A 23,276-nucleotide genomic window follows, 5' to 3' on the forward strand; every position below is an offset into this window, starting at 1 on the left:
ACCTTGATTGACACAGCACATGTAGTTATAACTGAATTGCTGTCTCCAAGTATTTGAAATGCCCTGTTTTTTCTTTAATACTGACAGCTAAGAGGTTTTACTGAACAGCTTGCATATGTTGTTTAATGGGTTTTGTAGGGTGATTTGTAACTTTTTGAAACACGTCACATATGTCTGTTTTTTCTGAAGTGAGAGGTTGTCAGTAAGCCCCAAATATTTGTGGCTAATTCCTGTTAGGTTCCAGGACATAGCCTACAACTAACTGTAAGGGAAATGTAATTGTTTGTTTTGTGTGAGAATAACATTATGGAATTTAAGGGGAGGAGTTAAAAAAATTCCTTATTATACAAATAATACTTTAATATAATTAAAATAAATTATTGCACCAGTTATGCTCATCACTTCTTACATTTTTCTTGGCGCTGGTCGATGACAAGAGACTAGTCAGTTTCATTTTAGTCTACTTCACTTTGAGAATTACACATTTTCCTGAAAACAAAGCCCTTGAAGACACTTATCTGCACTCACAGCTTGCATTGTTGGCAGAATACTGGTAGATCATGTCACTTAACCATCCGCTCTACCAGCACAGAGAAATGTTCAGACTTCCCCACTATAGAGCGATCTGTACAGTCTGTAGTCCAACTTACAAAAGTGTGTTTAAAAGTTAAAGAATGCTTCTACTTAATTAAAAATGGCAATATTTACTCAGTTTGTTTTAACAAGTCTTCAAGTTTTATAAAACCTAAACTTTGGGCCACATTTGACCACCCAGCATTTTTCTGAAGCTGACCTAAACAAATTAATGTTTTTTAAGATTTCAGGCTAACAAAGTGTATATACTTAAAATTACAACTTTAAAACAAAAGTGTCAATATCATCCATTTATGAACAAGAATATGAAAAGGTGCCTGCTCCCCCTGAAACCATTGATTTGTACATTGAGTAATGGGGAGCAGGCGCAGGCCTATGGTAGTAATATTTCCACAGGAAGAAAACCAACATCCACCATCTTACCTACCAATCAAAGTATTTTCAAAAGGCTTTGTTTGACTGTCAGACATGTCGGGTATTCCTTTATATGCACGTTCTACTCCCCTTCCATTTTAATTTATAACGATATGGGTCCACGTTTGCCCTAAAATGTCAGTGATTCCAGAACAAAGTTGAGTGTCATACCTATTTTTTGTTTGCCATTTAGGAACTGAATTCAAGGCCCTGCAATATTTCTCTGCAATAGCTGGGAATACCTACAGCAGGATAGAGTATTCATTTCTCTTTCTTTATTTGTGTGAAAGATCTTCAACTATCACAGAAGAAAATCAACCCTAAATCTGGATCGTGAAATGCTAAAAGCTTTTCCGTTCATTTCATAAAATAGTAGAACAAGACATTGACAAGACAGATTACACAGCCACTTCATTCACCTGACAATAGTTTGAAAACATTAAAAACATTTGGCTAATGGGGGAGTAACTGATTCATGGAGGGTCAAAACTGAGATTCTGGTAAGAGGAAGATTTAGATTAAAGGAATTTGGTTAAACAACACTTTGCGTAACTGGTTCTGAAAAAGTCCTTGTGTTAATATATCTGTTATTACATACAGAACTTCTTTAAGTCTTCATTGTCACAAGTTACTATACTAGCATCTTTTAGAAGATGTAAAGGTCAATTCCAGAACCCAACAAGCGCAGTAGATAGTGGATTTTTTGAGATGTTGGTCTAGGGCTGTTAAACAGGCATTAACTAATAAAGATAATTGCAATGGATTAAAAGGTGGAGCTCCTAGTATTCACAGGTTGCAGAAAAGAGATCCTCTGATAGAGGAAACAGCTTGATGTCATTGGGCTGCCTCAGCCAGCAGTATTCTGTTACCATGAGATAGGGCAGTACAGACTTTGTTACAGGGCTGTTGGGCTTACTCCTGACTGTCTTTCATGGTGGCTTTTAAATTACTAATAAGTATTCAGTTGAACCTTCTTGGTGATTGACTGTAGTACTGATCTAATAAGATTCTTGCAGCTGGGTAAAATCTTTGTCGAACATATCTAACAGAGGAAGACTAGCGAAAGGATAAGTGTCAGGATAAGACTTTTAAACTTGAGAATCGCCATAGCAAGTTTAAAACCTTTTAACTTGGCTAACCTACTTTCTCAATTATCTCCAAGCTTTTTCCTCATTTGTATTAAAGTTCCATAGTGAAGGTTGCAACTAGCTTTCCATGATAAACTTGTTTTGTCTCTCCTTTCTCCCCACTTCCTTCTTAAAATCCAAAATCTATAGTTTAGATGTGAGTCAGGGAATGACTTTAATGTGACACCTTAAAAATGGGTCTTCAGGAGAGTTCAGAAAGTTGAGACTTTTTGCCTTTTTAGAACAGGTAATAAATAAAATTTAGTTTACTGGATCCCCTAGCTGAAAATTAGCACCCATTTGATTACAAATATAAAACTATTTGACTTTAATGTTGTTGTGAAATGTATGTTTTAGCCCGCTTGATATAAGATATCAAAGGGATGCTGAGAAATATCAAGCCTTTTCTCCAATAGAGTTCAAAATGTCTCTTGATTATTAGAGAGTAAAGATGATTTTTTTCAGCCGAAAAGCTTGAGAGGCCCGCAAGTCTCAAAGACTTAGCCGTGATTCTCCTCTACAGCAGACCTTAAGAAAGCCACCAAGTAGGGAGAGGCCCCTCTGATCTCCAGTATTGCTAACACTTGTGATTTTATTGTGAGTCTTGTGGTTAGTAGGTGTTTTTCTTAATTCCCCAGCTCCTGAAATCATGTTATGATAATCACAGCTTTTGTTTAACCTCTCCACCTAAGTTTCTAGCCCTCGTGGTTGCAGAGAGAAGTTTGAAAATGTGAAGCTCAAAGCAGATATACATATTTTAAATTAAATTTGACTGTTAAGCTAGTCTCATGATTTTGGGGGGCATAACTCTTGGCATTGGCAATGGTGTATCTTCACACTGCCAGCTGTCATCCAGGTCCCACTTGCTGTGTCCCTTCTGACATCTGTGGGAAGGGAGCACTGCTCCTGCAAGGCAGACTGTAGCAGATATGCCAATGGGAGAGAGGTGGGGCTGGAAAGAGAGTAGGGAGTTTGTGTGGGAGGATAAGAAATTGGGGCATTCTCTATAGTCTCATTTGCACTCCCTTCTGTGAACCAGTTATAAGGATTTGGAAGTCAGCTTCTGTGTTTCATTGCTTCTTTGCAATTCCTTAGTTTGTTTAAAATATATTTAAACAGTTCAGACCAGTAGCAGGTCAGTAATTTAAAACTTTGCAGACAGCTTTAAGAGTCACTGTGATGAATTAATGGATAAGCAATCCTGGCCTAATATAAACCAAGTTTGTTGTACTAAACTGAAGATTCCATGTTACTTATGCCTCCAGTATTAATCCTATATAGCTGTGTATGGTAGCCACTCTGGAACTGACTTGAAACTTTCTGCATTAGCATACATTGTCCTCAGATTCCTGCAATAATTTTTTTTTTTTTTTTTTGGCAGTTGCTTTCTTTTGCCTTTTGATGAAATCTTATAAAACTTCTGTTGCTGCTACTTATAGTCCAAACAGGCATCAGTAGCGCCTCACTTCCAGATGACCCAAATTGTTCCATGCTATTAGCAGCAAGAAGTCTTGGATTGTGGTGTGGAAGTTAGTTGTCTTGCATTGCTTTGGCACTGTGCGGGGCAGACAAGTCCACTGGGGCCTTTTTCTTTTTTTGCATGCTTATTAGCACCAAATAGCTTGTTGTTAATGTAGGAAATATGCCAGCTAGGGACTTTCACATATTAATGCATTTAAGAACTGTCTGTCTTCTATCCTAAAACAGGATAAAAACACTTAAATCCCTTGGTCTTTTTAAATACTTTTGTTTTTATTGAATTACATTCAGCACCATTTCTTTTTTAAACTGGCAGCATCTCATACATGAGCCATCTCAATAGAGCGAGTCTATCTGGGTGAGAGGAAAATGTATACATCATGAGCCATCACTGAATGGTAATTATCTTTTTTTATAAAAACAAGAACAAAAATTGACACAGCATTTTGAAATGATTTTTAGACCTTGTACTTTGATTGTGCTTCAGGATTAAAAAGTCTTTTGCAACCTAGATACACAAATCATTGAGTACCTTTAAAATGCTGCCAGTCTGGAATGTGGCATGGCAGCTGTTTATCTGCCCACACCAACGCTGCACAGCAGTGTAGGACAGGGAATGAAGAATGGCATGCTAAATTGGAACTGCTGCATGAATTAAGGGAGACTGAGCAGTTACATTTTTAACAGGATTTGACTAGGGAACCAAAGTTTGTATCCTTATTCTTATGAAAGTGCCACAAGATGTTTAATAACAAGTGGTCAGTACCTTAGGTTTTACAACTTGTACTAGAGGTGTTGCCATATTTTGTGCAGCATGTCCTGCACCTTGCTGATTCATAGCTTCACTATGGATTCAGAGGGAAGAATATCTACTGAATCTGCAACATAATGACTAGGTGTTTTGAGAGGCTTCTCATCCACGTAATGACCAGACAACACTGCTTAGCCTGGGATTTGGTTTGATTACCTGGTAGTGTACAGTTCATGATGATCTAGAGAGAGTGATGGGGCTGGTGTGGTGTCTGCCCTCTGAGTTGACAGTATTCCTTGGTTCTCTACCAAGGAGAGAGTGAGTTCAGGGATCCAACTGTACTCCTCATGACTCCTGGAAAAACAGTACTTTAGTAGTCAGGAGTACCTCTTTTTTCATCTGTATTTGGCACAATTGCTATCCACGTTTCTCTTAGATGTGTACCTTGGCACATGCCTTCAATCTCTAGATTTGATAACTGTAACATTCCCTGTTTTGAGGCTGTCCTGGGAGAACACTTGGACACTTCAGCTGGTAAAAAAATGTGATGATCTGATTGCTTGACATAGCTGACGGTAGGTAAAGCTACGTTTTAGTCATGGGTATTTTTAGTAAACGTCATGGACAGGTCACTGGCAGTAAACAAAAATTCAGTCTGTGGCCTGTCCATGACTTTTACTATATACCCCTAACTAAAACTTGGGCAGGGGCCCGCGGATGCTCGGGGGAGAGGGAGAACAGTGGACAGGCGGTCCGAGGGTACCATAGGTGCTGGGGGAGGTGGTCCAGGACCCCCACTGGTGTTGGGGTGGGAGGGTGTTGGTGGGGCTGGTAGGGGCTTCCTATCCGGTTCCGCGTGTCCCTGCAGCTCCTAGGCTGGGAACTGCAGCCAATGGGAGCTGCAAGGGCAGGGCCTGTGGATGTGGGCAGTGCGCGGGAGTCCCCTGGCCCCTCCGCCTAGGAGCTGCAGGGCCATGCCAGTGGGAGCCACGGAGCCCCCCTCATCCTGAGGTAAGTGCCCTCCTGCCCCCCGGGTCCCTCTGACCCTAATCCTGAGTCCCCTCCCACACACCCAAACTGCTGCTGCTGGCCCAGTGGCTGCCCATTTCGACCTCCATGACAGACTCGCAGCCTTAACCATAGGGAGCACGTTACGCTAGTGTCCCATAGACTGCAATGGTTTCCTACTTGCTTCTGGTGCAATTCAAGAATTGAGCTTTTAAAGTTACACATGGTTTGGGTCTTGGTTACATCTGGTTAATCTTCCTTTTCATTGCTTGAACAATTGCAGTCAGGGTCTGTAGTTAAATGTCATGGGGGCTCATGGCAGGCTGCTTGCAGCAGAGGGCCCTCTCCTTTGGAACTTGCTTCCCTCATTAGTCCAACGAAGCCTGAAATTAAAACCGAACATTCTTAAAAAATGAGGTCTAACTTAGTGCTTCCTCCTTCGTTCAGAGCTTCCATGTGAGTTAGAGAAGGCGCACGTTAGGCTACGCTTTTTTTAAAATCAGGCCACCTATTTAGGTGCCTGAACATAAATTTGTGAATTTAACTTTAGACAATCCCTTATGGAAAATCTTGGTCTGAGTCGTACCCTGTCTAATCTGGACCACTTTATTGTTAATCATTGTCTGCTTTTACATAGATATCATGTCTTTACGTGGCTCAGCTGCTACTCCTTAATTTCTTTTTATACATGTGGAATGATTTTGATCACTCACCCACTGTTTTCACACTTTTTCTCCCCGTCAGCTCGAACAAGCTGTTTCGTATTTAGTGCTCAGACTGTCTTGATCAAAATACTAATCTTGCCAAGAAAGCTATCTGTGTTTGAAATTCTCTAGAACAGACCAAAAACCTCAAGCTGTATCTCCCACCCAGATGAGTCTGTTAAACTTCCTACTGAGGTATCTGATGTATAATCTGTAATTTCCCAAGTGATTGTCCTGCTGGTTCTGTTCTGTGTATGCTTTTGTAGGCTTTAAAGCTAAATGGTCTAAAAAGGCTCTCTCACGAGGCCAGCTGGATGCAGACTCCTGTCTTGACTTCCATGCTACCTTCCTTTTGAATTTATTTTCTTCACCCTTTTGTATTTCTGTACTACATGGGAATAGTTGAAAGATGCATAACTGCAGAGATTTAAAACTAGACTGCACAAAATTCTGGAGAATACAGCGTAGAGAAAATACTTCTGCACTAGAGAAGGTTGGGCCTAGGACATCTATTAGTCCAACTCCCATCTCTCTGATTTTTTTTTTTTTTTAATATTTTCTCTTGGTTTGTAAACTGTTTGCCCTGCATCTTGTTTTGAGTACATGTGATGGCACTTAATTCTATATTTTAATTTTTACTGAAAGGTACACCACAGCCAATGCAGAGTCTGACTATGACCGGGAGTCCGAGAGAGAGAGTGAGGAAGGGGAAGATGAAGTGAGCTGTGAGACAGTGAAGACTGCACGGAGGGATTCACTGGACCTTGTCAATGAGGATGAAACTGTTTTGGTCTGTGACTCTACAATGGAGGAGGAATTTGGTCAGCTGCTGCAGCAGGCTGACCAGCTGCATAGTGGGAATAACCAGGAGAAGAGGGAAGGATTCCAGCTGCTGCTTAACAATAAACTGGTGGTAAAGTTCATTTTAATTTCCCAGCAAAATTGTGTGTTTGGCTAACAGGGAAAGATGAAATTGGGCTTTTAGTTATCATTGTGCGAGACCTAGTCCATGCTACAAATGTAATGGAGTCAATGGACCTGGTCATAACATGGCTTAGAAGTGTAGTGTAGACAGTACCTAACAAAACTAAAACCCTGACAGTCCAAGGACTTGACTTTCTTAAATGTACCCTCTTGCATCCTGTCTGTAGTACAAATCTAAACAGTGTTGTAATTGGGTCCCTTGTCTCAGTTCTAGAGTTCAAGCACTATATAGTCAGTACAAGAAATTATATAGCTTTTTTTACATCAGTGCCTGTTTAATAAAGCAAAACAATTTGGCTGCTGATCTTCAACATTAATATCAAAGATGATGTAGAGGCGAGAGATAACAAATGACTTAATCAAGTAAGCATAAATAAAGCTTCTTTGTAAGCCCCAAAAGGGATCATGCCAGGAATTTATTTAATACTCCAGTGTATCCCTTTTCTTAAATGTTTCTCCTACTTCTTAATAGTCTAAGAGAGTACCAAAGTAAGCCAACTTAAATTCATATTGTCAAGTAGTTTAGGTTTAAAACTTAAACTATTTTTTTAAAGTACAACAAAACCTAGTATAAAGAATTTTTTTATATTTCACTGAATGCATTGGTTTGTGTTTTTTTGACTGAACATTGCCACTGCAGTATTGGCAATCCAGCCACAACAGCCTCATTGTTGTTTTGTGCAAGCAAATGCCTAAAATGAACAGACAGCATAAATAAATAAACTGAACTTGTTAAAACTTGTGACTTTTCTCCTGCTTTTTGAGATGGAATCAGACAAGTGGATGTGTGGCTCCAAGGCTCATCCCCTCATCCGTACTAAAATGTCTGTGAAGTGGGGGGAAATCCATTTATGGTGATGTGATAAGTTAGACCTCTTCTGATCTTCTTTGAATTGTGGGTTTAGTTGCAAATTTGGAGTTTCATTTTACTCTTCTGCTGGAGTTCTTGTTGGTTTGGGCCCATTTAAGTTTTTTCAAAGGGTTTTTTTACATATGTTTACTCTATGTAGCTAGATATATATATATATATATATATATATATATATATATATATGTATATATATATGTATATATATATGTATGTATGTAGATAGATAAAACATACTGCCTGTTACAGCTGCCACTTGATGGTCCTCTTCCTTATATCTTTGTACCAGTGGAAGAAAGGGGCTCTCTAACAGGTGATCTGAAATACTTATGTTCTGTCTGCAGTATGGAGACCGGCAAGATTTCCTTTGGCGCCTGGCTCGAGCATACAGTGATCTGTATGAAATCACAGAGGATGCAGACGAAAAGAAATCATATGCTTCTGATGGTAAGGGAAAAGTGTGTGTTTGTGAGGCAGCTCAGTGTAGTGTTTTTATTGGATAAACATGTTTTTTAACTAGATCTTGTGTTACTAACACAAATTTTAAAAATACAATTTTCCTGTTTGTTTACTTGATCAGTTTCACTACTTCTCAGTCACTAGTTCAGATGCAGTTTGTTTTGGGTTTTACATTATAAAGGACTTGAAATAAAACTGGGAGACTTTAATTAACACTTCTGCTCCTATCAGCTTTTGGAAATCACCTCCCCTTTTTAATTTAACCTAAGCTTTAAGGCTGAATTGCCTGAGTAGTCCCTTTCAGAAATGTAAAGCAGTAATTTAAGGCAATCATTTTCAGACTTTTTTAATGTATATAGTCCTTTCTGATGGCTTGCAAAATTTCCACATTTTGGGAACACAAGCACATGGAGCAGAGAGCTCCATTAAATAGTGTGTGTGTGTGAGAGAGAGCTAGCTCTCTGTGTGGTGGTAGGTGCTCAGTATCGCTTTAAGATATGCAGCTGGTAGTGAGTGGAAGAGCAACTGTCCATCTCAACAGACAATGGTGTAAGCACCAAAGCACCCTTGAGGCCTGTTGCTCTTTCTTTTTTGCTCTCTGCTTTTCTCTCTTTCTCAGCCACCTCTTTTCAGCCTCTTTGACTCCCTGGTGCAGTGCAGACTGTTGCTAGCTGCAAGCTCTCAGCTTACAGTGTTGATGCTGAAAGTGTCCTTGAACCTGATCTTAGGTTAGCCCAGCGGCCTTGGAGCATCTGTGAGTTCTCCATACAAGCGATCTTTTGGAATGTGTCTCAAGCTAAATATACTAGGTGACTAACAAATGTTTAACTTCTTTACACTTTCCTGTCACTGTAGAGACCCTAGCACTTTGGGAGGTAGGTATTCAGAGAAATTCAGTAACATTCACTCTTGCTAAATCTGTGCTTTCTGTCTTCAGGGAAAGAAGTGGCAGAGGCAGCCCTACAGAAAGGGGATCAAAGTGCTGAGGGTCACCAGTGGTATGTAACTTTCCCCTGTATGGGAGAACAAGGGAGGTTAAAGTTCATATTAAGAGTTAGGCTTTATCACAGTCTACTCAGTAGACAAGTTTTGTTTCTTGCCTTAAATATACATTATTGAATCTATGCTTTTCCTAACAGACTTTATTTTAGTTTCTTTTCCTTGTTAGTAGACCTGAATAAGCAACAGACAATACTGGTTACAATTATCAAGATAGATTTTGTTTTTATTTGGTTCATGACAACTAATTAAGAACTTGGTTCTGAGGGGAGATGACCTGGAGGAGTTCTTGAACAGAAGATGGCAGTAGCTATGATAATGTGTGTTCTTTAGTTTCTGAGAAACTGATTGTATCAAGCTCTTATGAGCCTGCATCTCATAGCTTAATGAGCTTCATCAAGGATGGTAAAAGATCAGCTTATAGATGAGTCTTGCAGAAAGGGGCTTCTAGCAAGAAGAAATTGGGATACAGAGTTCAGTGCACTCGGGTAGTTTTTAAGCATTTTAAATTTGGGGACTAAAACTGTGTTCTAAAAGGATTCCCTTTGAGTTATTAAACTGATCTCTGGAAATCCTAATTATATCTTGTAACTGTGTGTGTTGTGAGAACATGAGGGTGAAATGGAGGAAAGTTTGTTCTAGCATTAAGAGTTTTTTTTCTTAGTTCAGCTGAAGTTTTTCTTCTCAAACGACAAGAAAACAAGGAATTTGTAAATAGCTCTGCCAAAACAAATATTCTATTCTATTAATGGAGCAATCTTTCTTGCTGTATCTGATGTCTCCTCAGCATAATTTCTCTCCTGTGGCCAGTGAGACATGTTGTGGTTGGTGATCTCACACTCACTGGGTCATAGTCCCACAAGCAATTCTTTCAGTTAATAATGATGAATGATGTTCATGTAGGAACGATGATCAAGTAGTTAGTACATTAGTCTGACATTTGGGAGTCCTGGCTGAATTCCCTGCTTTGCCCAAGGTCACACAAGAAGTCTGTGGCAGGTCACTTCTGTCTCTCTCTGCCTTAGTTCCCCAACTGTAAAATGGGGATAATGGTACTCCCCTACCTTGGAGATGTTGTAAGGATAAGTACATTAAGGATTGTGAGATGCTCAGATACTGTGGTAACAGGGTCTGGATTGAAGTAGCTAGGAGAGACCTCATGAAAGATCTTGGCTCAGAAATGAGCTGAACTTTATTGATGATCCTTTTGGTTTCTGTGTGCCCTGGGAAAATGACTACTTATGTATCCTGTTGTTATGTGCTGGAAATTAATCTGGTAGGTGAGGGTTAGGAAGCCCATTTCACACAGCTGATTTACAGAAAATTGTAATTCCTTTTTCAAGAACTGGAACTGGGATGGCCTCTCTTATTTTCTTTCTCATCTGCTCTGTTTCTGTTGGCCCCTCTTTAATCCCCTACAGAGCAACTTCTTATGTCATTGAAAGCCAAACTAACAGCCAGCTGCACAAGCTATGGGGGAAGTAACTTGAGAGCTAGATGGTTAATGATGACCCGACATTCTTCCTTCTTCCTTTTTTTATTTTACTGGGGTTAGTTGCTTTTCTTATTTTCTTTTATTATTGACATTCCAAAAGCTTATACAGTGCCAAGTAAAGTAGAAACTCTATCTTAAGAAAGGTTAACCCTTTGGTTCTAGGGTTTGGAGAGAAAGCGTCTGTATTTTTGGGATGGAGGGAATAAGGGAGAGGTTTGACAGCTGCAGTTGTCACTGAGGTATTGGGCAATTTATCTCTTCTGTCTTCAGAACAAGATGTCCCTTGCAACATGAGACTTCCATAATTCTGAAATCTGTCATCTGGGCTTGAAATGTATGGATTGTTGGAGTTTGTGTTTGTGGTTAAAAGGAAAAGAATTTCTGGTTACTCTATATGGCAGGTTCCTCTTGGCCATATCCAAAGGAGGGCTAATATAGTGGCTGTCTCTCTGTAGTGGAGGGTAAGCATTCTGTTACCAATACAATTTTGCTTTAAATTGATGGCAGTGACTGACTATATGTAAACATTATCTAAATAGCTTACATTATATGTCACAACTATACTAATTAACATTGAACATGCAATCTTAAATTGGTGCATTAAGTATTTATTTTACAGTAGGCTTAAGTTGTCATCACATGCTATTTCCTCAAACAATACAACTTTTTCTTCAGCTTCCCATACATACATGTAACTAAGGTAACTTGATCACACTAGAATATTATTTTGAAATCTAGTTAATTTCAAAACTATGTTAAGTCTTTTCGGGTACTTTACCTGGCCCTGAGTTGCCCTCTCAGTTTGTGGTATTAGCTGAACTTTTTCCACTTTCTTTACTTAGCTGCTGTGTGAAAGACCTATATACGTGAAAAACTGCTTATCTACAAGGGAAACAGTAAAACTGACTACATTGTTACACAATTTTTTCTGATCTTGACCTTGTTCATTTTTAGTTTTATCATGGCCATTGTAAGAGGTCTGCAAAATCCTTGGCTTTTTGTATTTGTGAGGTGTCTTAATCTAGATAACCTTTTATACAGGGTCTTCCAGAGAAACCAGTGGCATGCCAGAAGACAGTCTTTCGATCCTATGCTCTTCATTTGGTTCAGTTATTTTACATAACTGAATGGCTCTGAAATAACTCTAACCAGCATTAGTAGTAGTATTGGCATACAGCTTTCCACATAGGCAATGTTTTTATTTTCCTTCATGATTTAAACTAAAATTATCTGTAATAAATTCCTTTTTGTTTTTTCATTGCTATTTTGGAACAAGTACTGTCGCTGGCTAGAAGTGAGGAGTTTCTTATTTTCCCTACCATCCTCAGTGGCTTGAGTATTTAACAGGCTCTTGTAGAAACTTGTGTATGGAGCTGATGGTTGCTCATTCTGCTGCTATGATTAAACTAAAGCTGTTAATTGTGAGGTAGCCTAGTTTAGTGCAAATGTTGGTTATAGAGAGAAGAGAAAATTCCTCTCTGTTTTTGGAGTGAACTGCTTGATAAACTGTTGGATTTCTGACATGACTGACCTCCTTACTGCTGGCAGGTGGGATTTTTGAAGGTGGAATGTTAAATGCATTAACATTCAGTGTTAGGAGCTCTGGATTGTCAAGGGCGTGGAAGTTAAAACTCTTTAGGGAATAATCTCTCTTCTTTTGCTTTCCGAAGATCTGCTTGGACCATTACTTCATAGGAGAAATGCCTTGTGGCCTGGAAATTGAATGTAAGGTTTGGAGAAAAAAATGCTTTTCATATTCGTAATTAGATGTCTTTGGTCACTAACATGTTTGTCATGTTGGTGTGAGGCAAAAATTGGGGAAGAAACCAGAATGACTTGATCTCTGTAATGGAATCAGGTGTTTGGCTCTTTCTGCCGGTTTAACTACTGGAATGTTGGTGAACCACCAAGTTGCCTGTTAAAGTTTTAAACAGTTTTGGCACTGGAGCTTTGCATATTTGACAGTGATTCTGCTTCTGAGCGAAAGATTGATGGATTAGCCTAATGATTCAGAGTTTTACTGTGTGCAAAAGTAAGTAACTGATCCAAAGAAATGTCCGAGCAGTGTTGAATTCTGGAGATGGAATGAAATCTGATCAACCACGGATCATCTGCATGACACTTCTAGTACTATGGTTATATGCTGTCAAAAAAGGCTGATAGTGCAAGTCACTCCCTCCTCTCATCCTTTCTGAAAGACCTTGATAAGGCCCCTATAAATGCAGAATGTTCACGTCCTGATAGTTCTGTGGTAACATGTTGCTTAATCATTTGTCTCCAGTGCAGTATCCCCTTGTGCTGAAGCAGTCTTGACATGTGTGGTAGTCTGTGCTCACCTCTTCCAAGAACAGCATCATTGGAAAGGTGCACAGACTTAAATTCTGTCTCCGTAGACTTGCCCTTTTGCTGACTGGGAGCATGCGCTTTTATGTCTTGCTTTTATTTCTTCAGAACAGCTGCAGAAAGGCAAGAGGGCAGCCATAGAAAGGAAATAGCAGAACAGCATGTAGGAGGCATGGGATTCATGGGAAATGAATAATTACCTTTATTAGTAGAAATTCATAATTACACTTTCATGAATATATAACTGGAAATGTTCTCTTTCCAGCGCCATCTGGGTCGTGGGACAGTTGCAAGCTGTTTTAGTCACAGCCTGTTTGTTTATGTTAATTAGTCCTCCTGAGAAAAAGCTGCTTATTCACCACGAAAAAACAAGGAGTCCTTGTGGCACCATAGAGACTAACAAACTTATTTGGGCATAAGCTTTCGTGGGCTAAAACCCACTTCATCAGATGCATGGAGTGAAAAATACAGGAAGCAGAATATATATCATAGCACGGGGTAGGCAACCTTTCAGAAGCGGTGTGCTGAGTCTTCATTTATTTACTTTAATTTAAGGTTTCACGTGCCGGTAATACATTTTAACATTTTTTAGAAGGTCTCTCTCTCTATAAGTCTATGTATAGATATATAAACTATTGTTGTATGTAAAGTAAACAAGGTTTTCAAAATATTTAAAAAGCTTCATTTAAAATTAAATTAAAATGCTGATCTTACGCCACCTGCCTGTTCAGCCCGCTGCCAGCCTGGCGTTCTGTTCACTTAGACTGGCAGCGGGCTGAGTAGGGCCTGACCTCTGAAGCCCCCCACACCCCAAGAAGGGTGGGTGTGGGGGGGCTTCAGAGGTCAGGGCAGAGGGCTGGGGGTGTGTAGAGGTGCAGGGCAGAAGGCTGGCAGTGTGGGGGGCTTCAGCGGTCAGGGCTGGGGGGGGTGGGGGGGTGCAGGGCAGAAGGCTGGCGGTGTGGGGGGCTTCAGAGGTCAGAGCAGAGGGCTGGAGGGGTGTGGGGGCGTGCAGGGCAGAAGGCTGGGGGTGTGGGAGGCTTCAGCGGTCAGAGCAGAGGGCTGGAGGAGTGTGGGGGGTGCAGGGCAGAAGGCTGGGAATGTGGGGGGCTTCAGAGGTCAGGGCAGAGGGCTGGGATGTGTGTGGAAGTGCAGGGCAGAAGGCTGGGGGTGGGGGAGGTTCAGGGCAGAAGGCTGGGGTGCTCATGGCATGGGGCTGGAAGGGATATGTCCTGTCCCACCCCCTGCCCCAAGGCCTGTCCTTACCTCTTCTCTGCCTCCTTTACCCAGGGCTGGCTTTAGCAAGGGGCTGCCGCGCGCCGGGAGAGCAAGGGCCGGCGCAGGGAAGGAGAGGAGGAGGGGCAGGAAAGCAGGCTGCACCATGGCTGGGGGAAGAACCGGGGGAGGGGGAGAGCTTGGCTGCCACAGGACGGAGCTTCTGCCCCCTGCCCCAGCAGGGGAGAGCGGTGGGCTGGAGGGCTGAGTGCGGCTGGGGGTTGGAACCGCGGCAGGCAGCCGCGTGCCATTCAAAATCGGATCGCATGCCGTAGGTTGCCGAACCCTGTCATAGCACATGAAAAGATGGGAGTTGCCTTACCAAGTGGGGCGTCAGTGCTAACCAGCCAATTCAATTTAGGTAGAAGTGGCCTGTTCTCAACAGTTAACGACAAGAAGGGATGAATACCAAGGGAGGGGAAATTACTTTTGGAGTGCTAACGAGGCCAATGCAATCAGGTGGCCCATTTCCAACAGTTGACAAAAAGGTGCAAGTATCAGCAAAGGTAAATTACTTTTTGTAATTTGTAAAAATGTGTCCCCCCACACACACACTTTTGATGTTTATATACTGGGGAACACAACATAATGACAAAGTATCATACATCCTAAGATCTTCCACTTACTCACAGCTTAATGTCTCTGCATTATCTAGGATGTAGTTGTGCTGCTTTCCCTCCCTTCGTTTGTTTCATTGTGTGCGGCTATCATACTACTGCACATGTCACCCCAGCCCTCTTTTCCTCTCCTAATTTTGGAATATGATGATGACCTGCCACAAGGTAGAGTTGTTCTTGTGTAGTGTGAAGTTGATAAGGGTGCACTATGGTAGTGGTCTTCTCTTTATAGAGACGTGCAGACTGACTACAGTTGCAGGCAAGACTGCTACTTTTCCCTGCTTTGGTCTCCGGCATTTACTGTGGTGTTGGGTGTGGTTTTAAAAAACAACTAAACCTTTGTAGAATAGAACAGAATCATAAGGACTAGCAGGAACTGACTGACTGACTAACCACCGCTCTATAGCATGCCTTTGTTTAGATGGCTTGGATGGCTATGGCAACATGATCACAGATGGTTTCTCAAGAATGATTAGAGACAGGGAGTGTGTATGGGACCCTGTCTGGACTGGCCTTGGGGCCAGAACCAAGTAGGAAAGGGAACCCGCGCATTGATCCCTGGAGTCTTTACAACACAATAATGCAAATGGCAATTGCTGCAGTTTACACTCAGGTCTTGGCAAATCCCTAGCGACCTCTCCACGTGGAGGAGACAGAACTGTGATCTGATCCCAGTGCTGAATAGAATATTCATTCTTTGTACAGCAGAGCAACTTCCATGGCTGTAGTTTTTAGGCAGGCACTTTCATGGGCCTGTCTGATACATTTTGAAATTTGATTCCTAGTTCTACAGCTCTTACCAGTGTAGCCTGTGCCATAATACAAAAGCTCTGGAACCAATATGTACATGCTTCGTAGAAATTATGAAAAAAGAGAACAAGCATATGAGTGTGGAGCTTTTTTTAACAAAAAACACAACCTGGGGCATTGCATGTGGGACAGGCATGTGTATTAAGCTGCTGAGACTTGAATAAACAAACTTCTCAAGAATTTAGAGAGAGAAACAAATGATTCCCTATCCATTTCAATGTGTCTGTTCGCTGTGCAGTTCTAAGCGCACAACACTAGCTTTAAGGATCAGGAAGAGAGGGAGCTGTGTGTTTGCTTTGGCTTCAGCCCTGGTGTTAAAGGAAATATTGGAAGTACAACTGGAATAGCAGGGGATTTCAGGGGTCCATCTAGGGAGGATTTTGCAGGTGCAGTATTATCCGCCTTAATTGTCAAGGGGAGAAATAGTCAAATTGAACAAAATGGTATTTGCTGATTGCTGAGAGCGCTCATTGCAGATGAAGTAATAATTTTTTTCAGAGTAGCAGCCGTGTTAGTCTGTATCCGCAAAAAGAAGAACAGGAGTACAGGAGTACTTGTGGCACCTTAGAGACTAACAAATGTCTTGTTAGTCTCTAAGGTGCCACAAGTACTCCTGTTCTTCTTTTTAATAATTTTTTGTTGCCTGTCTTTGAAATTGATCATTCCATGTTGGTTATGAGAAGTGAAAATAGTCTTCTGGATTGAATGAGACTCTCTGAAACATGGTCTCCTTTCTTTAAAGGAAAATCAGTTACTTTGTTCAATGTAGCATCTTGAAAGTTCACAAGAAAACCACTTACACAAATGTATTTAAATACCTTTTAATTTCACTTGATGTGTCTGGACTTCTTGAGGTGGACACTTTTGTCTAACTGTAAAGTGAACAGCATTCTGGACACAGCCCAGAGCTGATGATCAGAAGCCAGTTCTAATTAGACAATCAGCAGGACCTTGCTGATTAACTCTTCAGAATACTGAATGAAACTCATGAATTTTGAGCTAAATCTAGACTTATGCTGAATGCTCCCTATTAATCATGTGGATTAAACAGAAAAGCGTTAGAACATAAGTCAGGACCCAAAGAAACAGTAGCCAGTAGGAGCAGGCACAGAAGCAGCCTCAGGAAAACATTGCAGTATGGGGAGGGGAGAAAAGCTCCTAGCCAGGATCATCCCTGCACCTTTTGGACCAAGAACCACGCACTCCTCTTTGGGGGACACTGGCATTCATGAAGTGCCCCTGAGCCATGTGGGTTTGGGGAGAAGGAGATTCCAGGGAGGAGCCAGCCCTAGGCCAAAGAAACTGAAGCTAGGAAGAACAGGCATGAAAGCAACCTCAACAAGAAAACAGTGGACACTGATGTGAGACTACTTTTTACAGTTTTGACTGGATATTATCTACCCTGTGTTAATTGTTTGCTCCAACCCCCTTGTTCCCCATCTATCACAGTCTCTGCACCTCAGCCTCACTCTATGTATCTTTTGTACCCTCTTCTTCCCGGTCTCTCAATTCTTCCTTTCAGTGTTCCCTCTCCTTTCTGTCTAGCTAATCTCCTTCTAGTAATACCCCTCCCCTAAAATTAAAAAAACAACCCACACAAAAACTTAGACCAAACATATCATTGCAGGCATCACATTGTTTGCTGTGCTTGTATGTTGTATTCCTTTGTTTTTATCTGTTTAGATTGTCATCTCTTTGGTGGGGGGGCTGTCTACTGTCTGTACAGTGTCTAGCACATTGTGACCACATTTTTGGCTGGTTCTTAGGCACTCACTACTCTAATAAACATGATAAATGTTGTGTTGGGTGAGGTGGGAGGGAAAGGCATTTGTCAGGAAAATAATGTTTTCAATTGCCTTAATTTCTTGCCCCTCAGTTATTCTTCTACTAACGATGCTCCAGAAAGTGGCAGGAATCTTCTGTTAAAACTGAAGGCCTGGCAATAGAGAGTGTATGAATATGATGTAATGCCTTAACTTGAATATTTCAGTATGCATCATTTCATTTGCATATCAGGCTTTAAAATGAAAAACATTTTATTTCTGCTGTCATCTAAGTTGCTTTGCTACAGTGACGGACACACCATAAGTAAGTAGACACTAACTTTAGTAGACATTTAAGTGCTTAATGAGACTAAAGCATAAATACAAACTGAGGCTAAACGCTTAGTTTTCTGAATTTAAAAGTAGTGTTTGCTGACAATCTGATGGGAGAGGTCTTCTGTCAGAAACTCCAACAATCTCTAAGGGAGGGAGAGTGAGGAGCCCAGGTACTAAGTTAAAATACCATGGTAACTCCATTAATGTTAGATACCCAACTGGAGTCCAGGCTGTTGGCTCCTTTGGGATGGGAGAGTGGGGGAGAGGCTTTCTCTGGAGATGAGGAGGGAGTTGTATCAGACCCACTTGTCCGGCTCACTGAAAGCTGGGATTGTAGTCACAGAAATTATCTCTAGGCCCTACCATTCCATGCCATTGATGGTGGCTGTACACTGCTCCTGCTGATCCTCCCCTACAGCTGGAGCTGTGGCTCTGAAAGGCCCTTCATGCACAAAGGAGGTGTGAGGCATTCTTCCACACAGTGTTCATGCTGTGAGACTTTCTGAGAGATACCAGAATGTAAATAGTAAAGGTGCCAGTCAGCAGTACTCAGGAATATGTAACATAGTCCTACAAAACCCAGGAACTAATAAAAACTTGTTGTTCACTGGAAATGGCCTTTTTTTTTTATGCAGCATTTTACATTCCCTTAACACTGGTGTGATACTCTACCCAGAAACATTCAGATCACACAGACGACGAATGTTTGTGGGTAGAACATCTTGTCGGCAGTTTCTGTTAAGTCTCCCTGTTTCCCTGGAAGATCCAGGCATCCACTTATTGGTCCATGACAGGGTCCACTGAAATCGGGAGTGTCTGGAGGAAAATGGGAGACTGAATAGATATGAAGTTACTACCTAAAATATATTCTAGAGCAGCTTTAGTTGAATCTAGGCTTGTAACTGACTATTGTGGAGGAGGGAAATATTAGTGTCTTTTACAACATAAGTTTTAACTTTTTTTCTGTTGTGTTCTAGATCCCTCCTTTTTCCCCCCCAATCTAGTTAGAGACCTTAAGCCCACAGATCCAGGATTGGCTCAAAATTCACCCCATCTTTGCTAAATCTTGCATATGTTAAATCTTGAACCCTTTGGTTGGAATTTGTTTTATCCGTATTAAGACAAAATGGAACTGCTGGAGAGCAAAGGAGGTGAAGAGGGCCGGTATGTTAGCGTGTCTCCTCTCGTGACCATGATTCAAATCCTGGTTTAAGGCACAAATGAAATTAATTTGGTTTCAGCCAAGTTAATACTCACACTTCCTTTGTGCCTGCAGGGCCTTTTCAGAGAGGGAGCTCCAGCTGTAGGGAGGAGGAGCAGGAGCAGTGTACAGCCACTATCCATACACATCAAAAAAGCAATGCATGGCTTTGCACAATTTGCCATGATTGGCTGTCCAAAATAAGCACATCATGTAAGTATGAGGCCAACCATCTGGCTCAGACTTATGCCGTTCGTTTCCTTGCTCCTTTTTCATTAGCACAGGATTAACTCACAAATTAGAAGCTAGTTTTTGGCAGGATGGATTTGATTTAAATCAAATTGATTTAAATCACTAGTCAGAAAGACTTGATTTAATCATAGATTTCTACATAAAAGTACATTCTTGTTGGTTGTTATAACCTTAATCCATATTCTTCACAACTCAGAGATAGATGTAGGTTTCATTTTTATAAAGGTACACACTATACATTTTTAAACAGTGATTTATTTTGAAAACTTTTCAGATTAGTTTTACAGCTATATCAGAAAATGAATGATTGTTTCATTATTTCATTTACCAAAGGTAATTGAAGCAGATATTTATGAAGTCATTGGGAGGTGAACTACCTCCAGTTCAACAGGTTAATCATTAATTTAAATGTCTGTCTGGTGATGTTCTCCTCCTAATACAGCATGGCAAGAAAATCCTCCAAATATTAAACAACTTTAAGTATTCTGGATTTTTTTCTTCAACAGCAAACATATAATATTTTAACAAAATAAGCATATGTTCCTCACTTCTCACATTTATCTCCAGACTTCTTCTCCTTGTCCAGATCTATTCCGCCCCCAACAATCTTCTATTCATTGAACTTATTGAAACTTTGCACTTTTAGAGAGAGGTAAAGGGATTGACTCTGTGTACATAACTTTGCAGAGGGACAGTAGGGTTGAGGTCTGTTATTTCTCACCTCTATATATAATTCATTCATTTATTTTAAAACATTTTTGCTGTTAACAAGCATGTTATCTCTGGAGACACAAATCCACAGTTTGAGAACTGCAAAACTAAGCATCTCTGATGGTATCTTCTAGACTGAGCACTGAGTCCCATTGGGTAGATAGAAAGATTAACCTAAATAATCTATACAGAAGCCCCTGGAACCCCATAAGATTGGGTCCCTAATCCGTGAACTATTGGAACTCATTTACAAAACTTTTCTTAAACATTTCATGAATATATTGTCTCATACTACAGAAATAGAATTTATAATCCCTATTCCATGATGAGATATCTTTGAGCTATAATGTATCTTAATTAAAACTATCTTTAGATAGATGTTTTCCTCAAAGCTTTTTATAAAAAAAAATCCAATTTAAATCGAAAAAATGTTTGATTTATTATTATTATTATTATTATTATTATTATTATTTTTTTTTTTTTTTTAAACCACACACATTGATTTTTATCCATCCTGGTTTTTGGTCTCTGGTGTTTCACATTCACCTTGGTGGCATATCCAGAACTCATTTTTCAGCAGTAAGAGGCTCATACAATTTCAACCCATCTTTAATTACTGGTAATTTTACAGCTAGTAAGAAGTGCTGCTCTACTCATGAACTTTCTAAAGATGAGCTTAGTGAGGGATGGGGGGGTGGGGGAGAGAGACAGCATTTGTTTTCAACCACTAACAGAATTTACCTCTGCTCCTGGTATATCAGCTGTTTGTTTCACTAGGAGAGGCATACACTTGTAGGGAGTGCTTTATTTGTGCCAGGGCTGAGCCCAAGCACACCTCTAGGCTTGCTCATTTAATTAAAAAATTACTTGAGCCCCAGCACCTCTTCCATTACAGATTAAGCACTGGTTGTAGGGTGTTGTCAGTTCCTAAGCAACAGGAATACCCGTGTGTGCTATTATGGGAGGGAGAAGAGGCTGCATTGTCTCCTCCAATGGGCTTTCAAATCTTGTGTGATTTTTTTTTTTTATTTATTTATTTTTTTTTTTTTACAACATTTATCAAGTAAACTTATACATATGAAACCCAAGTGCTCTAGGCCAGGGGTCGGCAACCTTTCGGAAGTGGTGTGCAGAGTCTTCATTTATTCACTCTAATTTAAGGTTTCACATGCCAGTAATACATTTTAACGTTTTTAAAAGGTCTCTTTCTATAAGTCTATACATACAACAATAGCTTAGTTATATGTTAAAGTAAATAAGGTTTTTAAAATGTTTAAGAAGCTTCATTTAAAATTAAATTAAAATGCAGAGCCCCCCAGACCGGTGGCCAGGACCTGGGTGGTGTGAGTGCCACTGAAAATCAGCTCACATGCTGCCTTTGGCACGCGTGCCATAGGTTGCCTACCCCTGCTCTAGGCCACTTCTCAGTCATGCTTGTGTCCCCATCCTCCTATATGTCCCCATTCAGGCTACCATACTTGTCATACAAGAACAAACTTGTCCCCTGAGGAAAATGGCTCTGTGTGCCTGCTTGGTGGCAAAGGATTATGGAGTGTGCACTTATTCTTCACATAGCGTTAATGGAAAAGAGAGCTGCATACGTTTTGTTCTACTGATGCAGTAAATGTTGGTTTGTTTTCCTTCACCACCACCCTCAAATCCCAAATGTCTCATGAAATTTGCTAGTGTCTTGATTCCAGTTACTCATCAGTTGCTCTCTGGGACAAGAGCCCTCACTATCTCTTGTGAAGAGGGAGGGAGCTAACCTTTCAGGAGGACCGTAAGAGTCTCCAGCACACCCTCATCCTGGTTGTCTCCTAACTTGAGCACTCTGCCTGCTCACTTCTGGAGAGGGAGTGGATACAGTTGGCAGATAGGTATATGCAGAACACAGACTCTGAGGGGTTGCCATCACAAGGGGATATGGTTTGTGGTTAAGTGTCTACTTCAGGTATTGAAGGGGAAATCGGTGTGCTTAATCATATTTTTAAAAGTAATGTAAAGAATTCTATATAAACATAAGAACAATGCTGGGTGTAAGTAAATGGGTGGATGTGAAATGGCTCAGAAAATAGGTCCTATAATAAATAGTAATTTTCTTTAGAACAATGAAGTCTGAGCAACTTTTTAGGTGTTGATCAAGAAGCCAAAGGAGATGATTTGTATTTTACTCTTACTTTGTATGTGTATGAGAAACGAATCACCAAAACATGCATAGCAAATCTAAGTGATCAGATGACCTTGTAATCCTCATCCTCCCTTCCCTCATGCCCCCTATTGTATGTAGTTCTTACTTGTTATGTTTGTTTACCATAGATTATAAACCCTTCAGGCAAGGAATGTCTGTCTGTATGTTCTGCTTTGTACACTCTAGGCATTATGAATAAATAATAGCAGTTGAGGGGCATATTGGGAGCCTCTGGACAGGGAGAAAATGTTGCCTCTGCATTTTTTTCATTTCATGAACACATTTCTGATGGCAAATGCCCTTTTTTTCAAAATTGAAATTTAACTTTGCCAAAAAAAAAAAAGCCTTCAGTGTTCCATCAGGAAAATCATAATAAAAATCCAGCTGCTCAACTAGAAGGATCTTAATCTCACTTTCTGCCTGCAAGCAGCCAGTCAGCCAGCAAGATCAAAAGTTTATTTTGATCCTCCCAAAATCAAACTTTTCTCGAAATCTTTTCATGTGAAAAATTTGGCATTTGTCTTTTCATCAATTTGGAATGAAAATGTTAAAAATTTGGCATTTTTAAATAGGAACGGATTTCCATTTGCCAGCCAGGTCTGTTCTAGACAAATGTAGTGAACGAACTATAAACTGCCATGCAGTGGCTATGTTCTTTGTGATTATTCTGTTCATTTCATGGAACAATGTACTAATCCTGGACTATGGGATCAGATAGTGTAGGTTGGCAGAGTTTTTTCTCACGTGTCCACAAGATTTAATGCGTACATGAATAAAATCAATTCCTCAGCACCTCGTAATGAGCAAAAACACTTTTTCATACCAAAATCAAGCATGTACTATCTACCACACAGGTGGATAGGGCAGATTCATAAGTAAATAAATTGACTAGTATACCATT

At 40.5% G+C, this 23,276-nt stretch overlaps 1 protein-coding gene across 10 annotated transcripts in view; it reads left to right on the plus strand.

Moving 5' to 3' along the window:
- RMDN3 (regulator of microtubule dynamics 3) overlaps positions 1-23,276 on the plus strand; it is a 103,422-nt gene that overhangs the window by 14,337 nt on the left and 65,809 nt on the right. For all 10 annotated transcript variants that reach the window (XR_010600644.1, XM_042849484.2, XM_065593148.1 and 7 more), the window contains exons 5-7: positions 6,723-6,990; positions 8,274-8,376; positions 9,326-9,386. Coding sequence is in view for 9 of the 10 variants with exons in the window: in XM_042849484.2 (XP_042705418.2) it covers positions 6,723-6,990; positions 8,274-8,376; positions 9,326-9,386 (432 nt within the window). In the remaining variant the exon portion in view is untranslated. The remainder of the gene's footprint in view (positions 1-6,722; positions 6,991-8,273; positions 8,377-9,325; positions 9,387-23,276) is intronic.

This window comes from Chrysemys picta, chromosome 4, assembly GCF_011386835.1.
Source record: "Chrysemys picta bellii isolate R12L10 chromosome 4, ASM1138683v2, whole genome shotgun sequence".
NCBI lineage: Eukaryota > Metazoa > Chordata > Testudines > Emydidae > Chrysemys > Chrysemys picta.